At 44.8% G+C, this 26,545-nt stretch overlaps 3 protein-coding genes across 3 annotated transcripts; 1 reads left to right on the top strand and 2 right to left on the bottom strand.

Annotated features, from left to right (window-relative positions):
- Nucleotides 1-4,421: 4,421 nt before the first annotated feature.
- On the bottom strand, nucleotides 4,422-10,945 carry MRPL9 (mitochondrial ribosomal protein L9). The gene is made up of 7 exons (XM_082832472.1): nucleotides 10,804-10,945; nucleotides 10,488-10,644; nucleotides 9,895-10,019; nucleotides 9,639-9,689; nucleotides 7,590-7,691; nucleotides 5,031-5,114; nucleotides 4,422-4,917 (listed from the first exon to the last, which is right to left on the bottom strand). The coding sequence occupies exons 1-7, from the start codon at nucleotides 10,942-10,944 to the stop codon at nucleotides 4,792-4,794; spliced, it is 786 nt and encodes a 261-aa protein (XP_082688598.1). The 5' UTR covers nucleotide 10,945; the 3' UTR covers nucleotides 4,422-4,791.
- On the top strand, nucleotides 10,634-16,805 carry OAZ3 (ornithine decarboxylase antizyme 3; the record flags this gene model as incomplete). Its single annotated transcript, XM_082832473.1, is given in 6 exon segments — nucleotides 10,634-10,665; nucleotides 14,371-14,431; nucleotides 14,433-14,507; nucleotides 15,259-15,434; nucleotides 15,923-16,005; nucleotides 16,663-16,805. Coding segments are annotated over 6 exon segments (570 nt in total).
- A 2,753-nt stretch (nucleotides 16,806-19,558) lies between these two features.
- On the bottom strand, nucleotides 19,559-26,016 carry TDRKH (tudor and KH domain containing; the record flags this gene model as incomplete). The annotated part of the gene is made up of 12 exons (XM_082865611.1): nucleotides 25,878-26,016; nucleotides 24,728-24,834; nucleotides 23,928-24,117; nucleotides 23,069-23,208; nucleotides 22,637-22,958; nucleotides 21,593-21,753; nucleotides 21,232-21,404; nucleotides 20,937-21,001; nucleotides 20,507-20,658; nucleotides 20,174-20,275; nucleotides 19,816-19,912; nucleotides 19,559-19,611 (listed from the first exon to the last, which is right to left on the bottom strand). Exons 1-12 carry the CDS (start codon nucleotides 25,999-26,001, stop codon nucleotides 19,559-19,561), a joined length of 1,686 nt encoding a protein of 561 aa, XP_082721737.1. The 5' UTR covers nucleotides 26,002-26,016.
- Between the last annotated feature and the right edge of the window lie 529 nt (nucleotides 26,017-26,545).

The following is a 26,545-nucleotide window of genomic DNA, read 5'->3' as shown; positions in this document are numbered from 1 at the left end:
CCATGAAACATCATGTCAAGAGTATAAGGTAATAATTCCCCCAGTCCTATCCTGTAGGGACTTATGACCATTTATTTGCATAATACACTTTGGAGAAAGAGGAATATCCAACTATTTCAAGACTGTTGGATACAGGGTCCTATTTGACTTTGAAACCAAGTATCTGAAACATCATCATGGCCCCCTGTTAGAGTGGCAGTGTATGGGGCTAGGTAACAAATGTATTCCAGGCCCAGGTCTGGCTCTTAGTAAGTCTACTGGGTTCACAGATCCACCTAGTGGTCATTTCACCTGTCCTTAATTGGACAATTGAGATGGGCATAGTTAATAGCTGGTAGACCTACATATTAACCATGACAGGTTAAGAGCTATCATAGTGAGAAAGGCCAGCATATGAAGTTCCTGAAATTGCCTCCACCACCTCAGGCTAAAATAATGAATTAAAAAATATCACATTAGTGCCCCTCTTGAAGACCTAAAGGATGCAGGGATGGTGGTCCCCACCATAATGCCATTTAGTTCACCAGTCTGGCCTCTGCTAAAACCAGACAGTTCCTGGAGAATGACAGTGGATTATGGTAATCTCAGTCAAGTAATTTCAATTTTATCTGCCGTGCCAAATGTGGTTTCTTTGCTGGAGCAGATTAACAGCCTCAGGTAGGCAGTAGGTGACCGCTAATCTGAGCAATATATTCTTTTCCATCTCTATAAGAAACGAGGAGCAAAGTTTGCTTTCACTATTGAGATGAGCAATAAAATACAATTTACAGTCTTGCACCTGAAACATGTAAACACTCCCACGTCTGTCGTAATATAATCTAAAGAGACTTGGACCATCTGGACGTTCCACAGAATACCACATTACTCTATTGATGACATCATGGTAATTGTACAGGATGAGCAAGAAATAGCAAGTCCACTGGAGGCCTTGATAGGATAAACATTCTCAAGTGGTGGTACATAAACCCTGCAAATGTTCAGGGAAGTTTTTAGAGATTCAGTAGTTTGGACAATGCTAAGACATTTCCTCCAAAGTAAAGGAGAAATTTTATATCTCACACATCTCGCCACTAAGAGGGGGCACAGTGCCTGGGTAACATCTTCAAGGTCTACAGATAGCTTATTCCCCACTTGGGAATACTGCTCTGACTCATATATTGGGTGCCACAAAAGATAGTGAGGCCTAGAGCAGGAGGACTCTGCAGCAGGTCCAGACCGTGGTGCAAATGTTCCTGTTGCTTGGTCCACAAGACACCCTATTAAAGGCGTCAGCGATGGGAAAAGATGCCACATCTTTTGTTTGCGGCAAGCCGCAACAGCAAGTCACACATAGACCCCTACCGTGCTTGAGCAAGGCCATGCCTTCTGAAAGGGTATTATATACCTTTGAAAAGATAGCTCCTGTTGTGCTACTGAGTCCTAGTTGAAACAAAGTGCTTCAAGTGATCATGTAGCCAAAAATGCCTGTTATGACCTGGGTTCTGTCAGACCCAAGTCATAAGATTGGATGGGTCCACCAGCAGCGCTTCATAAGATGAAAGTGATATGCATAGCACTGGGCATAAGCTGGGCTGGAAGGTCAAAGTAAGCTGCATAAGCAGGTGGCCAGACCCCTGTTACCCACCACTATTGCACTGCTGCTGCTTTTTCAGTTCACATCTATAGCCACATGGAGTGGAGGAATCCCTCATGACCATATGACAAAAGGCTGGGCTCGGCTAATATATGGGTTGTCTCTGTAGGTGGAAGTAAGCTGAAAATACTGTGGACGTACTATGGCCCCACTTTGGGGTAGGCTTGAAAGACAGTGAGGGGAAATCTTCCCAATGGGCAGGGCTTCAGGCAGTACACCTGCCTGAGGAAAGAACATAGACTCAGACAATGGTGAATGGCTTGGCTGGTGGATCAGGAGCCTAGAAGAAAAATTTGAAGGCTGAAGACAGGGAAGCCTGAGGAAAAGGTATGTAGTTTACTTGGGAATGGGTATAGTGTACGATGATCTTTGTACTGCATGTTAATTCCCACCAGAGAACATCCACCACAGAAAAGTCACCAACCAACCAAGTAGATTGAATGACTTAGCCAGTTGATGTTAGCCAGTCTCGGTCATTGGCATCCCAATGATGGCAAAATGGGCCTGTGAATGGAGAAGCCATGATGGAAGCTATGCATGGGCCCAACATCATGGCCTCACCAAGGCTGATCTAGCTACAGCTACTGTGACTGACTGTCCAACTCAACAGCAACAGACACCAACACTAAGTCCCTGACACGTCACCATTCTTCAAGGAAACCATCCAGCCACTTGGTGGTAAGTTGATTACATTGACTCCCTGCTACCCTGGAAGGGGCGTTGTTCCATCTTGACCTAAATTGATGTGTATTATGGGTATGGGTTTACCTTTCCTGCCACCATCATCCAAGTGCTTACAGAATATTTGATCCATTGGCATGAGATCTTGCATAACAGTGCACTGGAACAAGAGACCATGTTATAGCAAGGAGGTACAGCACCGGGTACATGATCATAGGATCCATGGTCATATACCACACCATCCAGAAGCAACCCACCTGATACAATAATGGAACATCTTGTTAAAGGCACAGCTGAGACACCAGCTTGGAGATGACACCCTGTAAAGATGAGACACTGTCCTCCAGGATGCTGTATATACCCTGGATCAACAGACAACCTGGAGTGCTGTCCCCAAGTAAAATATATGGGTCTGGGAAACAGGGGCTGGATGTAGGAGCAGCCCTCCGTTATCATCACTCTCAGTGACCCAACTGGGGAAAACTATACTCCTATCCCAACTCTGGGCTCTGAGGACTTCATCAGGTAACCCATGTGGACTAACAGAAGTATAAATTGGTGGGGGGGGGGGAGTAGGAGAATCTAGAATGGGTAGTAGGAGGTAAGTACCAGTTGTAGACTTAAGCTACAGCAGCAGGGGCTGTAGTCTGTCCCAGATCTTCCTCTAAGTTTTCCCAGGAAAGGAAGCCCATCAGCATCCTGAAGGGATCGTTTTAGAACTTATGAATAAACTGACCTGACAGCACAAGAAGTGGACTGTAGTGGAGACTATGGTGTGCTGCCCAGATTGCTCCCTTCAGCACCGAAGCCCTCACTTCCCAAGCTGCTGAGAATGCGCACAGCTCTCATCTGAGTTCCCCTCTGGGTACTGCCTGTGCCTGAAATCAGCCACCTCACCCAAGACCCTTTCCGGGTCAGCATGGGGTTCTATAGGTCTGGCCACTTGCCTCAACATGGTACACACCTAGGTGGCTCAAGCCATCCTAGCTTGAGCTCCCTGGGGGACTAAGGCCTTTGTTGAGACTGCGTCAGCTCAACTTCTCCCTCTACCGAATTTTGCTTCCTTCACGCCCCAACAGGTGTTAATCTAGAGGACACCCCCAGTAAACTTCCTGCACCTAAATCTCCAACTCAGTCTGTTTTACCAGGAACTCACCTCATGACAAGTATCTGAACACTTTTTGAGATTCGCTATGTGGAATGTTGCTCCTGTGCTCAGTTTCAGAGAGCGTCGTCATGGTGGTGGTGGTGTGGAAAGATGCAGTGTTAAGTGAGCTTTCCATTTCAAGGACAGCAGGGATTGATGGCAAATCTGACAATCAAATGGCAACTGCAAACAATACTAGTGCTCGACCTGTCACAGAGTTCTGGCAAGTGTGAGGTTGGAATACAGATATTAGTGCAACTACTGACGACAGAACGCTCAACAGCAGGGATGGCTTTCTGTGGATGAAAGTAGTTGGCTTGGCAAGGCAGGTGAGCTCAAATAGGATGATTGATAGAAACCAATTTCTCTGGTAAGGGTAGCAGCAGAGTCAATGGTCTCGTCTTTATCCTTCCTAAACTGCAAAATCTCATATTTATTTGAGTGACTCTGGCACAATCCACTTGTCAACAGTTGGTCTTTTTTCCAGGAATGGACCTTGAACTTACACAGAACTATCTACTTGCCTCATCTCCTATTCCGTAATTACCTACGAACTAGCCCCATATCTTAACCTTGGTCTGGAAACCAAGGTATTTTCTTTTTCAAAATTTCAGGAAGTGGCTGACGAAATAAAACAGAAGTTCCCTTTTTAAACTTCTTTCATCCCAGCGTCATTTTCTCCGACAATTTCCCTTAGGCCTTATTCAGACTCCACTGTGCTCATTTGTACTGAGGGCTGTATTTAGCGTACCTAATAAGTTTTAAGACCGTAAGGCGTATCAACTTGTTGAGTAATTTGTCCACAGCAACTGTGGGCTGTAGCCTGCAAGTGTATTCTCTTTTTTCCTTTTTAGCAGTAAACCCCAGTGGCTCAAGAGGACATCCCACATAGAGGTCCTGTCCCCAGTCTACTCAGTCCAGTAAACAACACCTAAAAAGAACACAACCTCTTTATTTTTTTTTCAGATACAAACATTTAGTTTGGATGATGAGAATGAGCTATCGCTATCATTTATTCCAGTGAATTCCAATGTAGGACGAGGCTAAATAGATCTAGACTCTTTTGGTCTATTATTAATATTTAGCTTATCAAATCTACAGCCTGGTACTTCTGGAGTAGGCCTGCCCCAATAACGCTAGATGTGATAACTGCTGAAGATGGCAAATATGGACAATTCAACGTATAGTCAGTCTAGTCTGCTGTCGCTGTCTCCATATGCTTTCTAAAATTCCGTGTTTGGTCAGAGCTGGGAGTGATATCACGGTGCTGGCCCATCATCTTTGCTCCACCTCTCTGATTCTGCTTTGCTGCTTTCGAGGTAGAACAGGTTCAGATGGTCTGGGAGCCTGTGGAGCTGGCAGCTTGCTGGGCTAACCAGTACTTGTATCTTTTGGTCTTGGGCCTCTCAAAGTTCACCACAGACATAGGTACCCTCACAGTGTCAAGCCCATTTACCTGTACACAAAACAACAGGAATCTTCAGATCAGTGGGGCAGATATGAACTAACACCATCCAATCCCAGCTTTCTACCCAGTGAGAAAAAGGAGACAGGATGTGAAACACTCACCGTCACCTCACACCAGTACTCGCCCCTCTGTGTGATAGGCTCTTCTGGTAACTTTAATGCATGTGGGGCAACCACAACACCAAGCTGCAAAAAAAATCAATCACAGCCAAAGGGAACTCTGTTTACATGGTTGCCACTCCAGGCAACCTCTAGATTTTCCTGTACATGGGTGAATAAAATGGAGGGGTTTACCCTGGCTGATCCCATGGAAAGGCACAAACCTCCATAAATAGTGGCAGAATAACTCAGTCCTAATTTCTCAGAAAGGGAGGTGGATTCACAAAGAGAAACAGGGCTCAAGATCAAACTCACTTCACCCACAAAAGTAAAAATTCTCCAGTGAGTCACATTTCCCCAGGTTTTCCCTAGCTAGAGAAAATAAATGATCCCACCATCTTCTCCTATCAGTCTTCAGAATCTATGTGACCATCCTTAGTTATTTCCCTCCCACACCCCTGCAAACCAATCAAGAACGCTTTCCCCAAGTTGGACAGCCGCATGTAAATCAGCGAAGTTAGAACACTTCCTCACACCATACACAAAAATAAACTCAAAATGGCTTAAAGACTTAAAATGTAAGACAGGACAACATAAAACTCCTAGAAGAGAACGTAGGCAAAACATTCTGACATAAATCGTACCAGTGTTTTTCTAGGTCAGTATCCCAAGGCAACAGAAATAAAAGCAAAAGTAAACAATTGAGACCGTTTACAAGCTTTTGCACAGCAAAGGAAACCATAAACAAAACGAAAAGACAACCTATGGACTGGGAGAAAATACTTGCAAATGAAGCTACCGACAAGGGCTTAATTTCCAAAATATACTATCAGCTCAAACAACTCAACAAAAAAACAACCTAATCAGAAAAATGGGCAGAAGACCTAAATAGACATTTCTTCAAAGGAGACATACTAATGGTTGACAGGCACATGAAAAGATGCTCATCATCGCTAATTATTAGAGAAACGCAAATCAAAAGTACAATGAACTACCACCTCACACTGATCAGAATGGCCATCATTAAAAAGTCTACAGATAACAAATGCTGGAGAGGGTGTGGAGAAAAGGGAACCTTTCTACACTGTTGGTGGGAATGTAAATTGGTACAGCCACTATGGAGAACAGTATGGAGGTTCCTTAAAAAACTAAAAATAGAGCTACCATATGATCCAGCAATTCCACTCCTGGGCATGTATCTGGACAAAACTATAATTCAAAAAGATACATGCACCTCTGTTCACAGCAGATCTATTCACAATAGCGAAGACATCGAAACAACCTAAATGTCCATCAACAGATGAATGGAAAAAGAAGATGTGGTACGTATATACAATGGAATACTTACTCAGCCATAAAAAAGAATGAAATAATGCCATTTGCAACAACACAGATGGACCTAGAGATTATCATACTAAGTGAACTGAGACAAATGCCAGGGCTTCCCTGGTGGTGCAGTGGTTGAGAGTCCACCTGCCGATGGGGGAGGACGCGGGTTCATGCCCTGGTCTGAGAGGATCCCACATGCCACGGAGCGGCTGGGCCCGTGAGCCATGGCTGCTAAGCCTGCGCATCCAGAGGCTGTGCTCCGCAATGGGAGAGGCCACAACAGTGAGAGGCCCGCGTACTGCAAAAAAAATAAAAAAAGACAAATGCCACATGATATCACTTATATGTGGAATCTAAAATATGACATAAATGATGTATGAAACAGAACTTCCCTGGTGGCACAGTGGTTAAGAACCCACCTGCCAATGCAGGGGACATGGGTTCGAGCCCTGGTGCGGGAAGATCCCACATGCCACGGAGCAACTAAGTCCATGCACCACAACTACTGAGCCTGCACTCTAGAGCCCATAAGCCACAGCTGAGCCTGCGTGCCACAACTACTGAAGCCTGCGTGCCTAGAGCCCGTGCTCCACAACAAGAGAAGCCACTGCAATCAGAAGCCTGCATACCGCAACTAGAGAAAGCCTACGTGCAGCAACGAAGACCCAACGCAGCCAAAAATAAATAAATAAATAAATTTATATTAGAAAAAAGATCTATGAAACAGAAACAGACTCACAAACGTAGAGGACAGGCTTGTGGTTGCCAAGGGGCAGGTTGCATTGATTTACATGAGGCTGTCCAACTTAGGGAAAGCATTCTTGATTGGTTTACACCGGCGTGGGAGGGAAATGACTTGTGGTTGCCAGGTGGGGGAGGGATGGATTGGGAGTTTGGGATTAGCAGATGCAAACTATTATGTATAGAATGGATAAAAACGAAGTCCTACTGTACAGCACAGGGGACTATATTCAATATCCTGTAAAAAAACCATAATAAAGAAAAATGAAAAAGGATGTATATATATGTATAACTGAATCACTTTACTGTACAGCAGAAAATTAACACAACATTGTAAATCAACTATACTTCAATTAAAAAAAAAAATGCTTTCCAAACCTCCAGCTGGATGATCATACCCTTTCCTAACAGAAGGATCAATCCTGGGGTAGCTTCTTCTTCCCAGGGGTAGTTTCCACCCTCAGGGGTACAGCAGTGTTTGGGAATACTCACATTTCTGAGGAAGTGGCGGGCAACTATTTCAGGGTTTAGCTCCCATTTGACATTGTTCTTCATCCCTACCTGCAGGTGACATCTTCTCAGAAATTTCACTGTCTGAGAGGAATTATACACAGAAGATAGGTTAGAGTTGTAATCAAAGGAGAGGAAACATGTTAGCAAGAGGCCAAGAGGCACACAGTCTGAGAGGCTATGCACAATTTCTGCCTCATAGCCAAGATAGGTGAGATGATGAATACGAAAGATAAAAATTCTCATTGTCTCAAGGCTGATATTATGGAAAGACGTTTTAGCGATGCTCTGAAAGGAAATGCTGCCTATACGTGGCTATTCCTAAGCAAGGAGAAACAGGCCATGTCAAAGTTAGGCTCATCAGGGACTTCCCTAGTGGTCCAGTGGGTAAGACTCCATGCTCCCAATGCAGGGGGCCCGGGTTCAATCCCTGGTCGGGGAACTAGATCCCACATGCACGCTGCAACTAAGAAGTCTGCATGCTGCAACTAAGACCTGGCACAGCCGAAAGAAAGAAAAGTTTTTTTTAAATTTTAAAACTTTTTAAACACCGCCCCCCAAACCAAGGTTAGGCTCACCAATGGGGGCTGCTGGTATATCTCAGGATGGAATGATTTTCACAGACTGTTTTAACACAATATTCTGGCCCTTCAATCCCACCCCTACACCATAACAATTCCTCCCTGCGTACAGAACAAAGTATAAATTCATTAGCTGAGGATTAAAGATGTTTTGTAAATTATGCCCCAACCCTCTTTCCAGTCATATATTTCCTAATAGAAGTCCTCTGTTTTAGCTAGACTGGTCTACTTTCTATTTTAAAACATGCTTTAACTGAGATACCACCTCACACCTGTCAGAATGGCTATCATCAAAAAGAACACAAATAACAAATGTTGGAGAGGATGTGGAAGAAAGGGAACTCTCATACACTGTTGGTGGGAATGTAAGTTTGTGCAGCCACTGTGGAAAACAGTATAGCGGTTTCTCAAAAAACTAAAAATATGACCTAGCAATTCCACTCCTGGGTATATGTCTGAAAAAACCAAAAACACTAATTTGAAAAGATGCGTGCACCCCAATGTTCACAGCCGCATTATTTACAATTGCCAAGATATGGAAGCAACCTAAGTGTCCATCAACAGATGAACTGATAAAGAAGGTGTAGTATATATGTGTATATACACACACACAAAAAAATATGTATGTGCATACACATATACACACAATGGAATACTAAGCCATAAAGAAGAACAAAATCTTGCCATCTGCAACAACAAGGATGGACTTGGAGGGCATTATGCTAAGTGAAATAAGTCAGAGAAAGACAAATCTTGTAATGATAACTTATATGTGGAATCTAAAAAATACAACAAACCAGTGAATATAACAAAAAAGAAACAGATGCACAGATATAGAGTGTAAGACAGGCTACAAGGATGTATTCTACAACATGGGGACTATAGCCAATATTTTATAATAACTGTAAATGAAGTGTAACCTTTAAAAGTTGCATAAACTTTTTTTTAAATTAAACAACAAGAATGTGCCTTAACTATCTACTTTTTCTCCCTTAAGAATACCTTTCCCACTCTCCTGGTCTATCCAAAGCCTACTAATCCCATAAGGCCTAATTCAATCCCATCTGAAAAAAATCCTTTCCCAATCACCCTAATCCATTTTGGTCCATGTCACTCATAATTTACTGCCTTGAGTTTATCACTTTCTCATGTGTCTATTTTCTCTCCAACTTGTCTGTAAACAACCCCGAAGGCAAAGTCCTCATCTCACTTTTCCATGGGTCCCCTGGTACCCAGGTTGGCGCCTCCCTCAATAAACTAGAGCACTTCACCCAACAGGTCAGGATATCCTAGGATATCTCAATACCAGTTATGGTAACCACAACACTTCCCTTGCCCCTACCTTGTGCTTGAAATCAGGAGACTTCAAGGAAATCAAGAAGTCTTTCAGGAAGAGGTTGGTGACTTTGTAGGTGACCCATAAATAAAGATTTTCTATGTTTCTACTCACCGTCTCACCTTCCTTGGTCTGGATCTTCTCTAATTTTCCTTCCTGTCTCAGCTAGAAAAGAAAGTTACAGATGAAAGAAAAATGAGTTTGTGGTAACTAATAACAAACTCTTGCTATGCTTGGCATTGGCTGGGCTTCTGAATTCCTGTTCTAGCCCCTACTTCATCTGAAAATGAAGTAGGGGCTAGAAGAAGTTGCTAGAGGTAATCTTAAGGTTTTAATTCCTCCAAGTCCCTCTGCCGTCTTCCGGGCTCACCAATTTCTCCTCTTCAAACAGCTTCCTGTTTTCAGGAGATGCATATACAGCCAGTCCTTGAGGAAGTAGTCGATTACGGCCTACAGATTTTTTCACTGAGACCAGGTCACCTCGGACTCCAAGTTCTGCCAACAGAGAACAGAGACACTGGATCAGAATTATCGAGCAGTCCCTAAAAAAGGAGATGATCAAAGGAAAAAAGACCTCTTATTCTCTCACAGTGCTTATTCTTCCTAGAAGAAATATTAGTATTCGCTAGGACAACACTTAAGAGATTTCTAATTCATTTCTTTAGGACCTGATTTAGAAACTTAATATTCCCTGTACAAAGTGAAGCACTGTCCCATCACAGGATTTCAGTACCTGTGGCACATACTGTCAGGTCTCTTTCTCCCCACACACTGTTAATGATGCTGCTGCATTCATGTTCTGATTTTCTATGTAGGAGGCCAATGTCACCATCACAGTACTTTTTATGGCTTCCTCTTCTCAAATATGAGCTGGTCATTCCCCCAAATTAGTAAAAGGGCAGAAAAAAGCTGATGCCAAACAGGACCAGCCTGAGACAGGAAGCACCTCTGCCTGGGCCTTACCCTCCACCGACTGCGTGAGGATGAGCTCCAGGTTGTCTTTGGGCCGGTGTTTCGTGTCCTCCGCCAGCTTGTAGACGCGGTGCCGCCGGTGCAGGCGCGGCTTCCGGCCCTCTCCTGCTAGCGGCACCTTCCACCAGCGCTCCACAATGACCGTGCCCTGGCGGCCGGGGGAGCGAGGGTGAGCAAGTCTCCACGGAGAAGCCTCCTCCTCTGGCCGCCGGCCCCTCAAGGAGAGCCCACCACCCGCAGGCCGGGGCCCCACCAGGTCTCAACGCGCCCCAGTCAAGGAGCCCCAGAACACACCCCCGGCCCTCACCCGACTGTGAGACAGGCTGAAGTCGCGCTCCGAGCCGGAGGTGCCCCCTTCAAGTCGCGGCCGGAGGAGCTCCCAAACCCCTCCTCGCACCAGCCGCTCAGTGCCCGCCCGCAGCAGAGACCTGCCTGTAGCCGCCGCCATGTTCTCGGGCGCGGATGGAGGCGTAGAAGGCCCCCGGCGCCGGCGGCAGGAAAGGCCCCCACCGGGTGCCCGCGGCGCGCCTGAGCCGGCGCGGCTCTGTCCGAGCTGAGCCCAGGGGAAGCCCGGGCCCGGATTGGGCTGCGACTAGGCTGCCTCGAGACCGGAGATCTGGGATGAATGCTCCACGATTCAGCATGCCTCTACTCCCTTCTCCCAATTTCTTTTCGGGGGAGGGACACCCATAGCCACTGACACATAGTGGAGTGACTGTTAGGTGCACTGACACCGGGAAAGACACACTTTCCCTCTTGGCTTCACTTTGTCTTTAAGATGGGGGCTTCGACTGAGCTCTAGTAGCTCTCTGAGGGCACTTCCAATTCTGACATTCTGTGATAACTGGATGCTGAGGGGAGAGGGTGCTGCTCTCATTTTTCCTTACTTCAAACCTGCCTAAAAGTGGTGGAAGGATGGGATCCTCTGGAAAACTTGCAAGCCCCAGGAAGTCGTCTAATCCTTAATCGTGACACTGCAGTATTTAGGCTCATGTTTAAAGAATTCTAAATCACAAGGGAGACGGTTCCCTCCGTGAAGGGTCTCAGTACTGGGGAGTAAACCATATAAATGGAGTGAATAGGGTCTGTTTGGCAGAAGAGATTTATGGAAAGATGCTCTATACATCCTGTTATTTGACACATAAACAGCCTTTGACCATTATTCCCTCCTCCTAATTACACTTTCTTAGCTTCCAGGACACCGATTTTTTATTTCCTTCCTACTTCACTATTTTCCTTCACAGTCTCCTTTGCTGATTTCTCTTTTATTCCCCACTTCTCAGAGGGCCCCCAGGACTCAGTTTTTGGATCTTTACTCTTCTCAATGTACACACTCTTGGTGATCCCATTCAGTCTCATGGCTTAACGTACCATTTATACGCCAATGACTTCAAATTTCTGTCTTCACCCTAGTCTTCTAAACTCCAGACATGAATATCCAACTGCCTGTCATCTTCCCCTTACATGTCTAATGGACAATTCAAAGTTAACATGCTCCAAACTAAATCCATCTCTATACCCTGCCCCACAGTGCCTCACCTGCAGCCTTTCCCCTCTCAGTTGATGGTAACTCCATTCTTTCAGTTCTTGGACTCAGCTTCTCTCCTACGCCAGGAAATCCTGTAGGTGCTACCTTTATACTATTTCCAGAATCCAGCCACATCCCATCACCTCCAATGCTCCACCATGGAATAAGACACTATCTTTCTCCTGGATTACTGCAATAGTCTCCTAACAAACATCGTTTAAAGCTCTACAGTTTATTTACAATACAACAGTCAGAATCTTTCTAAAAACACAGGTCAGATCATGTCTCTTCTACCCAAAACCTGCAATGACTTCCCCCTTTACTCAGAGTAAAAGACAAAGGCCAGACAATGGTCTATAAGGCCCTACAACGACCTGGCCCCATTAGCTCTTTTTCTACGCTCCCTGTAGCTTATACTACTCCACCCACGGTGGACTCCTGGCTGTTTGTGGAAAACATTTGACACATTCTCTTTAGGGCTTTCCCACTGGCTGTTGCTTTGACACAGAATGCTTTTACCCTCAGATGCTCGCTTGGCCTAAATCCCTCACCCCCTTCAGGTCTTTGATTAAATGTCACCTTTTCAATGAGGCCTATTTAGATCACCCTATTTATTACTGCAACTGCGCCACCTCCTTCACACTCCTGATCCTTCTTGATTCTATTTTCCTCCATAGCAGCTATCATCTAACATATGAAATCATTTTCTTGTGCTTAGTGTTTAGGTTTGTTCTTTCACTGTTAGAAGTTCCATGGGGCAGGGGATCTTTGTTTTGTTTACTGTGTATCCTAAGCTCATAGTAGGCCCTCAATAAATATTTGTTAAATGGATGAATAAATGAATATGCAGAAGTCTCAAACTGGTGGCCGCAGAACCAAATTTTACACACCATGTTGATTTTTTTAATGAACAATTTTTATTTTTTAAGTTAGTAGCCAATATTTTTTTAAAATTTGAGAAATTTATCACAAAAATCAATCTTTCCAGTTTCTGTTGAAAAATCATATGATCTGGTACCACTGAGTCTGCATTCCTGCATGGCAGCTGTTTGGAGCTATTGTGTCACTTTTTTTTAGGGTGTGAGCTTTTTGTTTTGTTTTGTTTTTTTCCGGTACGCAGGCCTCTCACTGTTGTGGCCTCTCCCATTGCGGAGCACAGGCTCCGGACGCGCAGGCTCACGGGCCCAGCCGCTCCGCGGCATGTGGGATCCTCCCGGACCGGGGCACAAACCCGTGTCCCCTGCATCGGCAGGCGGACTCTCAACCACTGCGCCACCAGGGAAGCCCAGGGTGTGAGCTTTTCATTTGGCTTCAGTCCCGCCCAGCAGCTCCACTAATTTCCATTAGTTGTCCAGGTCCCTGCAGGCATTTAGTTTGCAATTCCTACCCTATAAGGCAATGAGAAAGTTCAACAATGGGTAGCACCACTGGCTTATTAAAGGTAGGGATGATAAAATATTTAACTGATAGGAACCAGGAACCAACCAGTCAGGTCAGATGCTGGATCAGGGCCTTAGAAGCTTCCTGCAGTGTCAGACCCCAACCCTTTAGTTGCTGAAGTGTGTGTTTGCACATGCACATGCCAGAGAGGAGCCCACATTGTGTGGGCACAAGTGGTCAGCCAGGGCTGTTTACCAACCACTACAGAAGCCAAAGTATTTTAACTTCTGGTGTAGCTGTGAAGTGCATACTAGTTGAACAGGAGCCTTGGGGCTGCCTGAGAGGGTGACGGGGTAGGGAGCAGCAGGGAGGAGTCCTGAGGCGGTGTAAGGGCTAACGCTTTGTCCATGTCATAGTGCCCACCGTGTCACAATGGCACCAGTTGCCTAAACCTCTGCCACCCATCCCTGAACCTCACTTTGCCTCGGGGAGGCACTGAACTAAGAAACTGCCTCGTAACAGGTCGCGCCCCTTTATCTACTCCCTTTCTTATATCAAGAGGGGAAAAACACGGAACTACCTCTACCCGATCTGGTCACCGTACGCCTATTACCTTTACCGTTACAAATACCGGATCACCCTCCGGGAGAAGATGCTGCCTTGTTATAAAAGGTACTTGTTTTCATCTCTACTTGTAGTTGTTTATATACACTGTAAAGAAAAAAGAATTCGAAAGAACTTCCCAAGTGGCAAAAGATGATAATAGCAAAATAGGGTAGAAGGCCTGCATGGAGCTTCATAAACGTTTTCTATCTGGCTGGCTTGGGAAAATGGAAACAGATGGGTTGGTTCACATACGATACAGAAGATGGTGCCAGAGCCTGACCCTGTGTACCTGGAAGTTAAGAGTCTTTCCCCATCTCAGACTCAGAAATAAACTAATTTGGACCTCTTTTTCCCAATCAGCATCACTTATAAGGAACAGGAGCACTTGACACTCCGACCCCGTTGCTGTCTTCAGTGCTCCTGAGTCCCTAGTAGGCCTTCACAGGGGCAGAAGCAGCGAGCAGGGTGATCAAGACGAGCTTAAAGAACTGTATTCGGTAAGTGGACTGGGAGTTGGTGCTGTGACATGGCAGCCCCTTGCGGTAATGATATCTTGCAAAGGGACATTAGCTAGTTGGAAAATAAATCATAAGAAGTTAGAGCTAGATGAGACCTCGGAGCTCATGTGTAAAAGCTACTTTATAGACAAGGATTCTGGTCCAGAGATCTTAAGGCAAGGTCTTAGGGCTGGTGGTGAAAAGCAGGATGGGAAAAGAGAAAGTGGAAACAAAGATAGACTGTATTAAGACATAAAGCTGTTTAGATGCTAAGTTCTGGGACTAGAACCCAGAACTCCTGCCCTTGCCTTTGTATCATATCTCAATAACATGCCTAGGTATGAGCTATGCATTTTAAATAAGAAATGGGAGAATTTAGAGAAAACATATGATGGAGAAAAGTAGAAGAGTATTATCAGTGAGACAGTAAATAGATGGCCCAGCTTTAAGCTCTCTGATGTAAATACGTTTCTGAATCGTTAGAGCACACTGAGCGAGGTCAGCAGGCAGTAATACTCCATTGACTCCAGATTCCAAATTATTTGTATCGAAGAGAACTCCATGATAGGAACAGAGTTAGGTCCCAGGACTGAGGGATATTGAGTAAGACCTTGGCTCCACTTTTCCCAGGCTCTCCATCAGCCCCTGCCTTGCTTCCACAGACACACCCAAACTGGCCTGAGATATGATTTGAGGGTTAGGTGAGCACAGAAATAGGAGAATATTACTCTCATTTTTACTCCTTTTCTAGGCTGGGAACCTGACGGTGCTGGCTACTGACCCCCTGCTTCACCAGGACCCGGTGCAGTTAGACTTCCACTTCCGCCTCACCTCCCAGACCTCTGCCCATTGGCACGGCCTTCTTTGTGACCACAGACTCTTCCTAGATATCCCATACCGGGCCTTGGATCAAGGCAGCCGGGAAAGGTGACTGAGCCTGTATGGGGGAGAGGGGAGCAAAGAGGTTAGGGGATTTCACTCTTATGTCATAATCAGGTAGTGGGCATGCTAACCAGTGAGGGCTTATTCAGGAGCTGGATACATTCAAACCACTGAACAAGCCTGTGAGCTGAGCCAGGATCTGGGGTTCAAAGGATAACAGCCCATGGGAGGTTGCTAAACTGATTCAGAAACACAAGTGGGAATGCATAAATAGTTGAAAGGAAGTGCTCTCTAGCTGTTTGTCTTTATAGAGTGGCCCCTTCACCCCAATCCCCTTCCATGGCATGGTGTCAGTCCAGTAGTGTATAATCCCTTGGCTTCAGAGAAAAAAATCTATCAAAACGAGTTTAGCAACTTTCATTTCCTGGCTTGGGTCAGGAAAAACTAATAAGATCTCTTCTGCTGCAAGTAGGATCTTTCTGGATTTTGAGTTTGCTGAACATTACATTGACCATTTTCCCTCTGGTCCCTAGTTTGACTGCAACACTGGAGTATGTGGAGAAGACCAATGTGGATTCTGTGCTTGTAAACTTCCAAAACAACCGGAATGACAGAGGTGGGGATCTGCTCTGTCCTTCCTGGCCCTTTGTGCTGAAGCAGCTGACAAGTGACTTTTCCTTGGTAGACCTTCTTCCCCTCACTCTTTAAAAAAGGGCATGCTCAGGCAGTTCAGGGATTCAACACCCACCCCCTACTCCCCGCCAAGGAAATTAAGGCATCTAGCATTCCGTTCATTCAAGTCACAACTAGACTATCAGGAAGGCCCTGCACGTAGATTTCAGAATCTAGACTGAAGGAGCACTGGTGAAATTACAAAGAAGCCATTCAAGGGATCTGGCTGGTAGGACAGAAAGGATCTCAAGTGTATTAAACACCTATAGAGTGAAAGGGTCAGGCATTAGGCCAGGAGGATAGGAATATAATTAACCAGATGCTAGGCACACATTACAGAAACTACACCTCCTCCCTCAAGGAGTTTATACTTCATTGGATAAAAGACAAAGGTGGTCAAGAGTTTACTATACCTTCCCGGTATAGTAAACGCCAGCCAGGTTAGAGTCTAGGTTTGTTTGACTCCAAAGCACATCATCCCAGTGCCTGCACTACACTGTTTCCCACACCCCCCAAGTCATTCCCTACTGGAAGAAGCCAAGGCTGGGGGAACAGCTGTACTGAGTTTCAGAGTGTTCTAATTTCCTCTCTCTTTTCACAGGTGCCCTGCTACGGGCCTTCAGCTACATGGGCTTTGAAGTGGTCAGACCAGATCACCCGGCCCTTCCTCCCTGGAACAATGTCATCTTTATGGTGTATCCCCTTGAAAGGGACCTAGGCCACCTGCCCAGTGAAACTCCCTGAACATGCTTATTCTTACTCTGTGAAGGGCTCGGAGCCTTGATAAATGAGAACCAGGGGCCCAGGATGTGATTCAGAACACCTTCCATCTTAGGAATAAAGGGTAGTGCAATCCTCAAGTGTTCACTGTTTCTTTGAGTCTCACAGAGCTGAATTCATTGTAGGATAGATAGATAAACATTTGATGACTGAAAAGATCAAAGGGGCCTGAGCCAGAGAGAGAAAGGACCCAAGGATTTTCAGTTTTTGCCTTTCCCCATTTATTCTAACCATCTGAGCACCTGCCAGGAGCAAAACCAAGCACTAGGGAATTCAGGAAGACTTAAGCCTTACTGGGAGACTTTCACCCATATATTTTGGTTCAAATTGGAGACAAGTGCTATTTCCTTTCCTTTGATGTGGAGGAAATCAGAGAAGGTACATGGTTCCTGTGGCATTGGCTCAAGGGGAGGAGCATCCCAGGAAGCAGAAAACAGAGAGAGTTATACTGGAATAGGGAACCCATCAGAATGCAATGTAAACTGACAAGGCTTAAAGGCCATATTAAAGGAACAGGCTTTCATACACAGTAACAAACTACAGTTAAGAATGAGACACAGGCTTCCCTGGTGGCGCAGTGGTTGCGAGTCTGCCTGCCGATGCAGGGGACACGGGTTCGTGCCCGGTCTGGGAAGATCCCACATGCCGCGGAGTGGCTCGGCCCGTGAGCCATGGCCGCTGAGCCTGTGTGTCCGGAGCCTGTGCTCTGCAACGGGAGAGGCCACAACAGTGAGAGGCCCGCGTACCGCAAGAAAAAAAAAGAATGAGACACTACTCATTTTCCAGAGCAAGAAGTCCTATGAATGATTTCTATCAGGGGACCTCTCAAGAGTAAAGGCTGATAAGACGGTCCTACTGATAGCACAGGGAACTATATTCAATATCCTGTGATAAACCATAATGGCAAAGAATATATAAAAAAAGAATGTCTATATGTGTATAACTGAGTCACTCTGTTGTACAGCAGAGATTGGCACAACAGTGTAAATCAACTATACTTCAATTAAAAAAATAAATATTCCAAAAAAAAAAAAAGGCATAAAGGCTGAGGAAACTGGGGACTAACTGGCCTCATGACCCCGTTGTACAGCAGCTCCAATTCCAGGGCCGAGCCTGCTTCACTGAGTGAGTGCAGCCAAGGTCTGAAATGTCATATCAATGGCAGCCCTTCACTGATTCCTGTGGGACTACCCAAGCTACTCAGAGATGCTCCTTCACTGAAGCCTTTCTGCTACTTGGTACTGAGACTTTTCTAAGACAATAAAATTTGAAAATTGTGTCTATGGGAAAATATAGTTACCATGTGCATAGGGGTGGACGTCACTAATTCCTAGATTTAAAAAATCCTGCATATGATAGCCTTACATACTAGTTTTAAGTCTTCTACTTTACCTTGCTGATCTTTAAAAAAAAAGTTCATTTGTCATCATTCTACCACCCACATTACTTCCAAATACCTTCACAGTTCTCACTGGATCCTCAAAATACTGTCAGAAACGGAGAGATGCTATAAGGAAACAGGCCCCATAAATTCACAGCAAAGATCTATCCCTAGAACCCATGTTTCTAGAATCCTAGTCTACTCCTTTTAGGTGGGGTCTTAGTGAATGATTAATTCTGAAGTTGCTTTACGGCAAGAATATGATCTGTGCGTGAGAGGGACAGATGTTTCATAGATGGGCCCCTCTGTGTGAGGTGTTTGGCAATTTTCACCAGATTTCAGTTCACAAGATACCCACAGACTCGTTTCCACCTTGTGATTCAACCAGCATTTAGTTTTAAATAATTTTCTTGAGAACTTTATTCAGCAAAGGAACCCCAAATGATTTGAACAGCTACACGAGCTCTATGGCTGCGTGTGTATACATATATATTATAGATACTATACCAGCAATTTAGAATATTTCCTGAGTCACCTCTCTCCTTGTCTACTTGTATTTTAACCAAAGTTTACTGGGCAATAGTTGGAGCACTGTTTCAAAAACCTTGTCTCCAATAACGTATCAGCAGTTGAGGCTGGGAGGCGTATCCTCTTCCCACTTCCCGAGGCTTTTCAATACAATTAGGCTGAGTTTTGCCTTTGCCTCCTGACTCAACTGCAGTCTTTGAGTTCACCACTTAAAAAACTCTCCTTAACCAGTCACCTGATGAGGTGAGTCAGGAGTCTGCAGAATCATCATTTCCAATAACCAAACCCTGGCTGTTTCCCAGCCTCCAAAGGACACAGCCTAGCAGTAGTGTGCTTTGTGAGTGGTCGAGGGGAGCTAGCTGCACACTGAGCAGGCTGGAAGTAGCGCAGCAGGACTCAAACACTGGAAGTGGCACAGGGGTGGCAGGGGAGTAGGGGCATGTATTTGTCTCCCTCCACCCCTCACACTTTCTGGTAGTCCAGTGGAAGGAGCAAATGCATTTGGTCCACAGCAAGCCAGATCGTGTATATAATGAAGGAAGAACTGCACTGATCTCTATCACAGGCTCCTCTCTCCAGGCACCAAATCTTATGCCAAATCCTGCCAAAGACACAAAGACACAAAAAGCTGAAAGGGCTCAGTCTGAAAGTAAAGCTACAGGAAAGCAGCTGCAGAGAAGTAGTGGTAAGATGGGCTATGGGGAAGAGGCAAGGCCCCTGTTGTCACCCTCATTACTTTCCTGTTGCTACAGATAGATGGTAGCTCTACTTACTGCAAAGCGGATGGCTGAGGCAACTGAAGGTGACTTCAGACTAAGTAGTCATCTTCAAGGTTATCATCACCAGACACAGAGGCAGCTTCTATGTAGGGGAAATGAGGATAAAGTCAGACACTGCCCTAATTTAGCAGGCACTGCCACTGAGGCTCAGGGAAAAAAATGGGCTTCTTGGTGCTCGATGACCACCTTGGTTAAGAGGTAAGTCTTAACAACCTCCCTAGTTGGAGAGGCTGATTAAGAAATGGTAACTTCCAGAGATGCTCTAGGGAGAAAATGCTGTTTGTACCTAATAAACTGAGGCAGGACAGGGTATGCGCCATCTCTCCAGGGCTCTTCTTGGTCTCAGTGACCGTGCTGCGGAGAGAGACATCTGTTTCTGTGGCCTGAAGGGATGAAAACAAGAGAAAAAGGAAGAATGTGTTTGGCTGGTGGGAAAGGAGAAGCCGCCCCATCATTTTGCTCACAGAATCCGGTTTGGCTGCTGAGGCACACAAGGTCTTCTCTGACCAACTAGTGGAGCAACTCAGAGTCCTTAAGAGAAGAGAATGCTCTACAAACTCTCATGCACGACTAGAAGCCCTCTTGTCTCAAGGCACCAGATTTGCCCCAAAGCAGCACCCTGAATGACTACAATGCTCACTCACCACATTGCGCGACGTTACTGGGACAGCTCTGTTTTCTTCCATGTCTTCAGGAAGCTCAATTGCGTATCCTTTACGAACTAATTCTAACCCAATATCAAGTTTCTGAGAAGAAAGATGAAAAGGGAATGATGTTCTCTCTGAAGGAAGGGCAAATCAGAGGAAATAGGGCAGAAGAGCTAGGATTGATACTTTAAAAAATTCCTTTGGTGGTTCAGTAAGCAGGATCTTATGAGTCAGGAATATCATCAAATAAGGGTTTCTGGGAGAGAAAAAGTAAATGAGGCTATAAATACACTGAAGGGACAGTGAGGAACGTGTGAACCCCAGTCTTACCTTCCCATTGCTAGTGTCGTATAAGTGGATCTTGGGCCAAGTTGAGATCCCAGACTGGACGTAGCTAGAGATCTTGGCCACCAGGGGCTTCCACCCAGCACAGTGAGTGAGTCTGTCAAACTCATCCAAAGCTTCCTCTTCCCATTGTTCACCTCATAAAAAATTGTAGAGAGAGCCTAAGAAGGGGTCAGTGCTGACGGGGGTGGGATTATGTCCTGGAGGAAAACCGGAACTACCTTTGTCTACTTCAAAAGGCACCTATGTCTGACTGCCAGGCACGTTTCTGACCATTGCTTTCTAGCACTGGTGATGAAAAGGCACCTGAGCCCCCAGAACTCAAAAAGCCTGGGAATGTGAGACTCCCTCCCACGTGCTCTATGAAAGTTATTCTATATGGAGGCAAAGTCAATAGGTAATAGGACTAATTTACCTGAGGGGGCTATCCGTGCCAGACTACACTCTATTGCTTGAAATGGAAGGCTTAGGAAGTCACTCCTAAAATGAAAGAAACTGAAATTAGAATCCTAGTGCCAGAAGGGCCTTCTTATATTCCTGGCTTCTAGACAGCAGTTAGCCCTGCAGAAGATGATAATCATCTGAGCACTGTAAAGAGGCTCTCTTCCAACGCCCCCTGGTGATAAGTGCCAACAGCTCACCACCCTACGGCCAGGACTGAGTCAGTAAGTGAGACTCCAGCCTGACTCCAGCCTGTCCCCCACGCTGACCTGAGCACCCTGAGGTCCCTCAGTGGACAATATCCATTATCTCCAAAGTCAACGAAGTAGAGGTCCAGGTTCCCATTCTCCAAGGTGCCAAGGACCCGGGCTCGATACCAGGAACCATTTGTAGGTAAAGGTGCTGCGACAATGTCTCCTACATGCACAGTCAAGTCTTCAGGCTACACAAGGGGATGAGGAGGCAGGAGAGGGCAGAGTTAGGAAGGGGTAGGCCAAAAAGTAAACCGTGGATACCAGAAGGAAGGAAGAACAAGCCGCTGCTCCACAGAAAAGGGAAGAGAATATGTCACAATGAAAAAGATACGCCCGCTTTCCATCAAACCCCTGCCCTGTCCCTATGGCAACTCACCAGACTATTTTCATAGTGCTGGGTCATCTCCCTGACAAGCTTATCCAGTTGCAGGCTGCGGGAGCCAATGATTTGGATCCAGAAGTGGTTAGGATGTTCAGAGGCAGAGACATAGACTTCTAGGAATTCATCAGCATGGAAACTGAAGTCTGGACTGGGGACTAACCACAGGGATAAGCAAGTTAAGCTGCAGAATCATTATTACCTAATATGGTGACCATTACTAGAATCATCTCTGGTTGAAATGGGAAGACTGCATCAGGAGGGTGAGAGGTACAAATACCCAGTGGCTACCACCATTTAAAAATGGCTAGAGTGACAACTAGATGCATCATACAAGAACATCCTGAAGAAAAATACTAAGCTATGTTCTGTTCCTTTCTATGTATCTGAGTAATAAGAGTTTGGTCGCATTCTTAGTCATCTGCCACGTATTCAAATCAGCCACCAGTTATAATGAAGGGAAATCCCCATATGCTAGCTGCAGCATGGACCAGGGAGAAGATACATGGACAGATGTGGGCCTGTTCCAGATCCCTTTCTACCACTGACTCATTATGTGACCCTGGACAAGTCTATGAACCTCTTAGGGGCCCTGGTCTTCCCTGCCCATCCTAGTACCTATACATAGAAGAAACAGCCCAAAGCCTTTTTATTCTTCTTGAATGAGGTAGATTTTTTAAAACAGTAATGATTCAGGAAAAAAACTGGACTCAGTATTTTACTTATTTAAATAAATAGGTCTGGAGGAAGAATACCATGTAATTCAATTATTTGATCTATTACTCACAGACTAGTTTCCTGTGAACTAGCATATTTCTATAGTTTTCTAAAATTATTAGCTGGTTTGTATTCAGAAAAAAAGTATTTGTGCTTAGTACTAATCCCAAGTAAAATATCGCCAGAAAGTCCTATCTGTGATTAAAGACTTGTAAGTGTAGTCGAGAAAATAGAATTTTTTTTTTTATTGTTTCCTATTTTGGGTTATCTAAGCCACTTTTTCTATCTTCCATATGGCTCATGGGTTCCCTCTTTCTTACATACTTTCAAACATGGATGTCTCTGGACTGGTCTGGGCTCCAAACTTCTGAAGGTTGTCATCATTAGGTTTCCTGCAGGAACGCTCTTCTGGTCCTACAACAGACGTGTCACCACCTCCTTTGTGGGGAGGAACTGCCAGAGGTGCAGCCTGCTCCAAGCTAGTGCCAGTGTTTTTCCATAAAGCTGGCTTTCCAGCCCCAGCTGGCTCTGTCACTTCCTCTCTTCTTACGCTGATTGGCTGCTTCCGTGGGACTCTGGTTTCTGCAGAATGAGCAATTCTCTTCCTAAGTTCTTCATCTTCTGAAACTTTCTCCAGTATCAAATGCTGTGGAAAATAAGACAAGGGATGATATCTACGTGGCCAGATATTGACCTGAGATGGAGTAAAGTGTTCTTCTCACTCTTAGATACAATTCAAATCTATCAGCTACTTGCCTTAGCTGCTGCCACCTCCTTCTGTGTTCCTGAGATTTTTATAAGTCTTGATAGTAGCAATGTCCCCTCTGATTCTTTGTCACAGTTTATTTTGGCTCCCGAGGCCTTACAGATAGAACGAATTGTCTCGCCGCCTCTCCCTGCATTGAATAATACATAAAAACCTGTCCTTCCCTCCTCAGTAACCTTAACTACTAGAGACACCACTGTTTTGTACATACTAGGAGGGGAGAGTCAGTTCTCATTTTCAAACTAAACAGAATGGAAGACAGTGAATGGAAAGCAGGAGCTACTGAAATCTGTACTATACTAAGGGGAATACTGGATTATTTGCTCTATCCATTTTATTTAAATTCTACACATTGTATAGGTTAATGTGGTCATGTCACTTGCATTTTTTGGCCACTCGGTATACTTTACATCCCCACTTCATTAGAAGATACCCTACACGGTGTGTGAAACACTGGACCAGGGACAGGACATTTCTCTGCCTCTTCCAGCAGCGTAAGGAATGCTCCATGGGAAGGCATAATAGGTGCTTTCTAGAGCACTGTCTTGAAAGATTTGGGATAAAATGAGCATCCTTAGCTTCCCTTTAAAAACCTGAGGTAAATACATTTACCTGAACCCTTCTGGAACCTATTTGTAAGGTTCAGATCATACAACTTCTTGAGATAATGAGTTTTGCTTTACCACTGATTTTACTTCTGTAAAAAGGTAAAGCTCTGGTCTCAATGTCCCTGCCTTTTTTTCTCAGCAAGGTGAAGCGAAGTAGGTCAGGAGAAACCCTTGGGAAGGTGTGAAAGAAAGGCAAAGGTAAACAAAAAAGGCAACAGCAGAGGAAGCTGTCCAGTGGTACCTATGATTCTGCCCACAGATCTCTGGGGAACTGAGAGCTGCTCAGACACTGGGGTACTCTCAGTCAGGATCTGATGAATTGCTGCTTTGGCCTTGCACACCTGAACAGGAAAACCACTGATAAGCAGCACCCGCTCATCTCCTACATCCTCCGTGTCCACATCGATCCGAGCACCTGTCTGTTTTCGTAGCTGCAGAGAAAAGGATATGTGGTAGTACACTCTGGACGAGCTCTCATCTGGGTCAGCTAAGGATACTCTAACCTAACCCTGGAGGTAGACGGAACTGGACACAGTAATCAGTGAAATCAGGGTGCTATAAGCAGTCCTCAATTACGTGTACTTATGGAAGGAGATTAGAGAAAAAGGTAACCCCAGATAGCAGTTAATCCAAAACAGTTTCTCTGTGTTTAGAACACTCTTTCCCCTAATTTGGATTAGAGAATCAATTATTTTATTTCATTGACATTCCAACTGAACAACAGGAGGTGGTAAAAAGAATCAGGGAGCAATTAATTAGTTACTGTCAATTAATGAGAGTCCATAATTCCATAGTAGAAAGGAATGATTCAAGCTATACCAGGCTGAGAATCATCCAATTAAAAATCCCCATTTCAAGTTAAGTCACCCATTCTCTAGGGAGAAGTACTCATCTCTAGAAGGAAAATAGCAGTTACCTAATAAGTTCCTGTATTTTTTCTGTTTAAAATATACATGGTGTGAGTGGGTTTTATGGAATGGGGGCAAAGAAAGGAAAGCAGAATCAATCCCTGGGAAAGCCGTTGCCTGCTCACACAGTTACCTGTTTAATATTGGCTCCTTGCCGGCCAATGATGAGCTTCACAGCCTCCTGGGGGACTCGCATCTCTATCTCGATGTCATCCTCCCCAACAAATGTCAGCCGCTCTTCTGCATAGATCGTCAGATCATACTTAGATAATACCCAAAGCTACTACCTGCCCTCCCCTGAATCTAGCTATCAAAGAGATGTGGATGCAAGAGATAAACTGAGGATTTCAACCATAAAGAGAAGGAGAAGTAGCATCTGAGTGGGAATTAAAAGGTCCTGAAAGACCAGAAGATGGGCATTCTCTCTGGGCTACTGTTTTCATATGCTAAAACACGGAAAGTCATTTGGTTCTGCAAGGAAGGAGTGATGGATTCTGGGCAAACTACTTCCCCCAAGACACGACTCCTGGAGAAGAATGAAGGCTAGAAGTTGCCTGAGGAGCCCACTAGGTTCAGAATTTCTCTCGTCTGTATGTAAATCATTTCTCTAGGTCCTACTCCCTAGGTCCAACCTGTGGGGAAACTGGACCGGACAGTTAGCCTTCTAACAATAGAAGGAAAATATAAACAAGTGTATGGGTATAAAAGAAGGAGAAAGAAAGAACCCATTGTAGTGCTGGTGTTGCTGAAGGGAAGAGATCAAAAGAATGATAAAATGAGTTCTTTATTTCACAGACTAGCTTCACATTAACATAGAAGAGAAAAAACTTGGTTCCAAAGATCCCTCACAGGGACTTCCCTGGTGGTGCAGTGGTTAAGAATCCACCTGCCAATGCAGGGGATGCGGGTTCCAGCCCTGGTCCGGGAAGATCCCACACGCTGCGGAGCAACTAAGCCCATGTGTCACAACTACTGGAGCCCACGCACCTAGAGCCCATGCTCTGCAACAAGAGAAGCCACCACAATGAGAAGCCCGTGCACCACAACAAAGAGTAGCCCCCGCTCGCCGCAACTAGAGAAAGCCCGCGCGCAGCAACGAAGACCCAATGCAGCCAAAAATAAAAAATAAATGAATTTATTAAAAAAAAAAAAAAAGATCCCTCAGAGAAAGCCAATTACATCCCAACAAATGATACCCAGTCTGGAAGGAAAGTTTTCATTTCAATTTAACAAGGCCAGAACAGTTTAAACATTTCCATATGTACAGTCATGGATTCACATACCTCTGCTTTCCCTATATCTGCGGTATAGGATATAGGCAACCACTGCACTGGCTGGGATCCCGAGGCCCAGTGCTATTTTCTGAATAGTGGACAAACTTGTCCAAGAAGTCCGTTCAGTGGACATTTTCTGCTGCCTCCTAAAATAAGCAAATGAAGGAAAAGGAGCTTTCATACAAATTTTATGACAGGTAGAGAATGGGAACACATTACAATGTTAAGAAGAATATTACTGCCTAATTTCCCATTTCAAGAGCTTGAGCAGTCTCAGAGTCTACTTCATGTGAAAGTCTCGGTATTTTTTTTTTTTAAAGTTAGCTAAGGGACACATATACATACAACTAAATAGAAGGTTACTTCTCCCTCCCCAATTCCCCCAAAGAGAACTATACACTGATCAGTTTTAAAAGACAAAGGAACAAAAAATGAAATGAATCAAATATTTTTAAAAATTTAGTTTTCATATCAAACTATTTAAAATTCCTTATATGTGCACTTCTATACCTCCTGGTCTTTCCAGAAGCTGTTGTCTCTGCAAGGAATGGCTTTCCAGGCCTAGTTTCGGGCTTTGCTACTTCTACTTTTCTTTCTTGCAAGTGTGGTCTATTTACTATCTGTACTCCGTATTTCTACTTACTCCTCATCTAACAGTGAAATGGGGTTCTCTCCTG

Source organism: Leucopleurus acutus (genome assembly GCF_964270905.1).
Source record: "Leucopleurus acutus genome assembly, chromosome: 2".
In the NCBI taxonomy this organism is placed as follows: Eukaryota; Metazoa; Chordata; class Mammalia; order Artiodactyla; family Delphinidae; genus Leucopleurus; species Leucopleurus acutus.
This window is presented reverse-complemented; position numbering and strand designations above follow the sequence as displayed.

What these genes read in the sequence shown, in the direction of transcription:
- MRPL9 (XM_082832472.1), bottom strand. Translation starts at nt 10,944, where the DNA reads ATGGCGGCGGCTACAGGCAGGTCTCTGCTGCGGGCGGGCACTGAGCGG. An exon ending in CCCGCCACTTCCTCAGAAAT is followed by an intron (nt 5,115 to 7,589) that starts GTGAGTATTCCC and finishes TTTTTTTTGCAG; the next exon opens with CTTGGTGTTGTGGTTGCCCC. An exon ending in AGTACTGGTGTGAGGTGACG is followed by an intron (nt 4,918 to 5,030) that starts GTGAGTGTTTCA and finishes TTTTGTGTACAG; the next exon opens with GTAAATGGGCTTGACACTGT.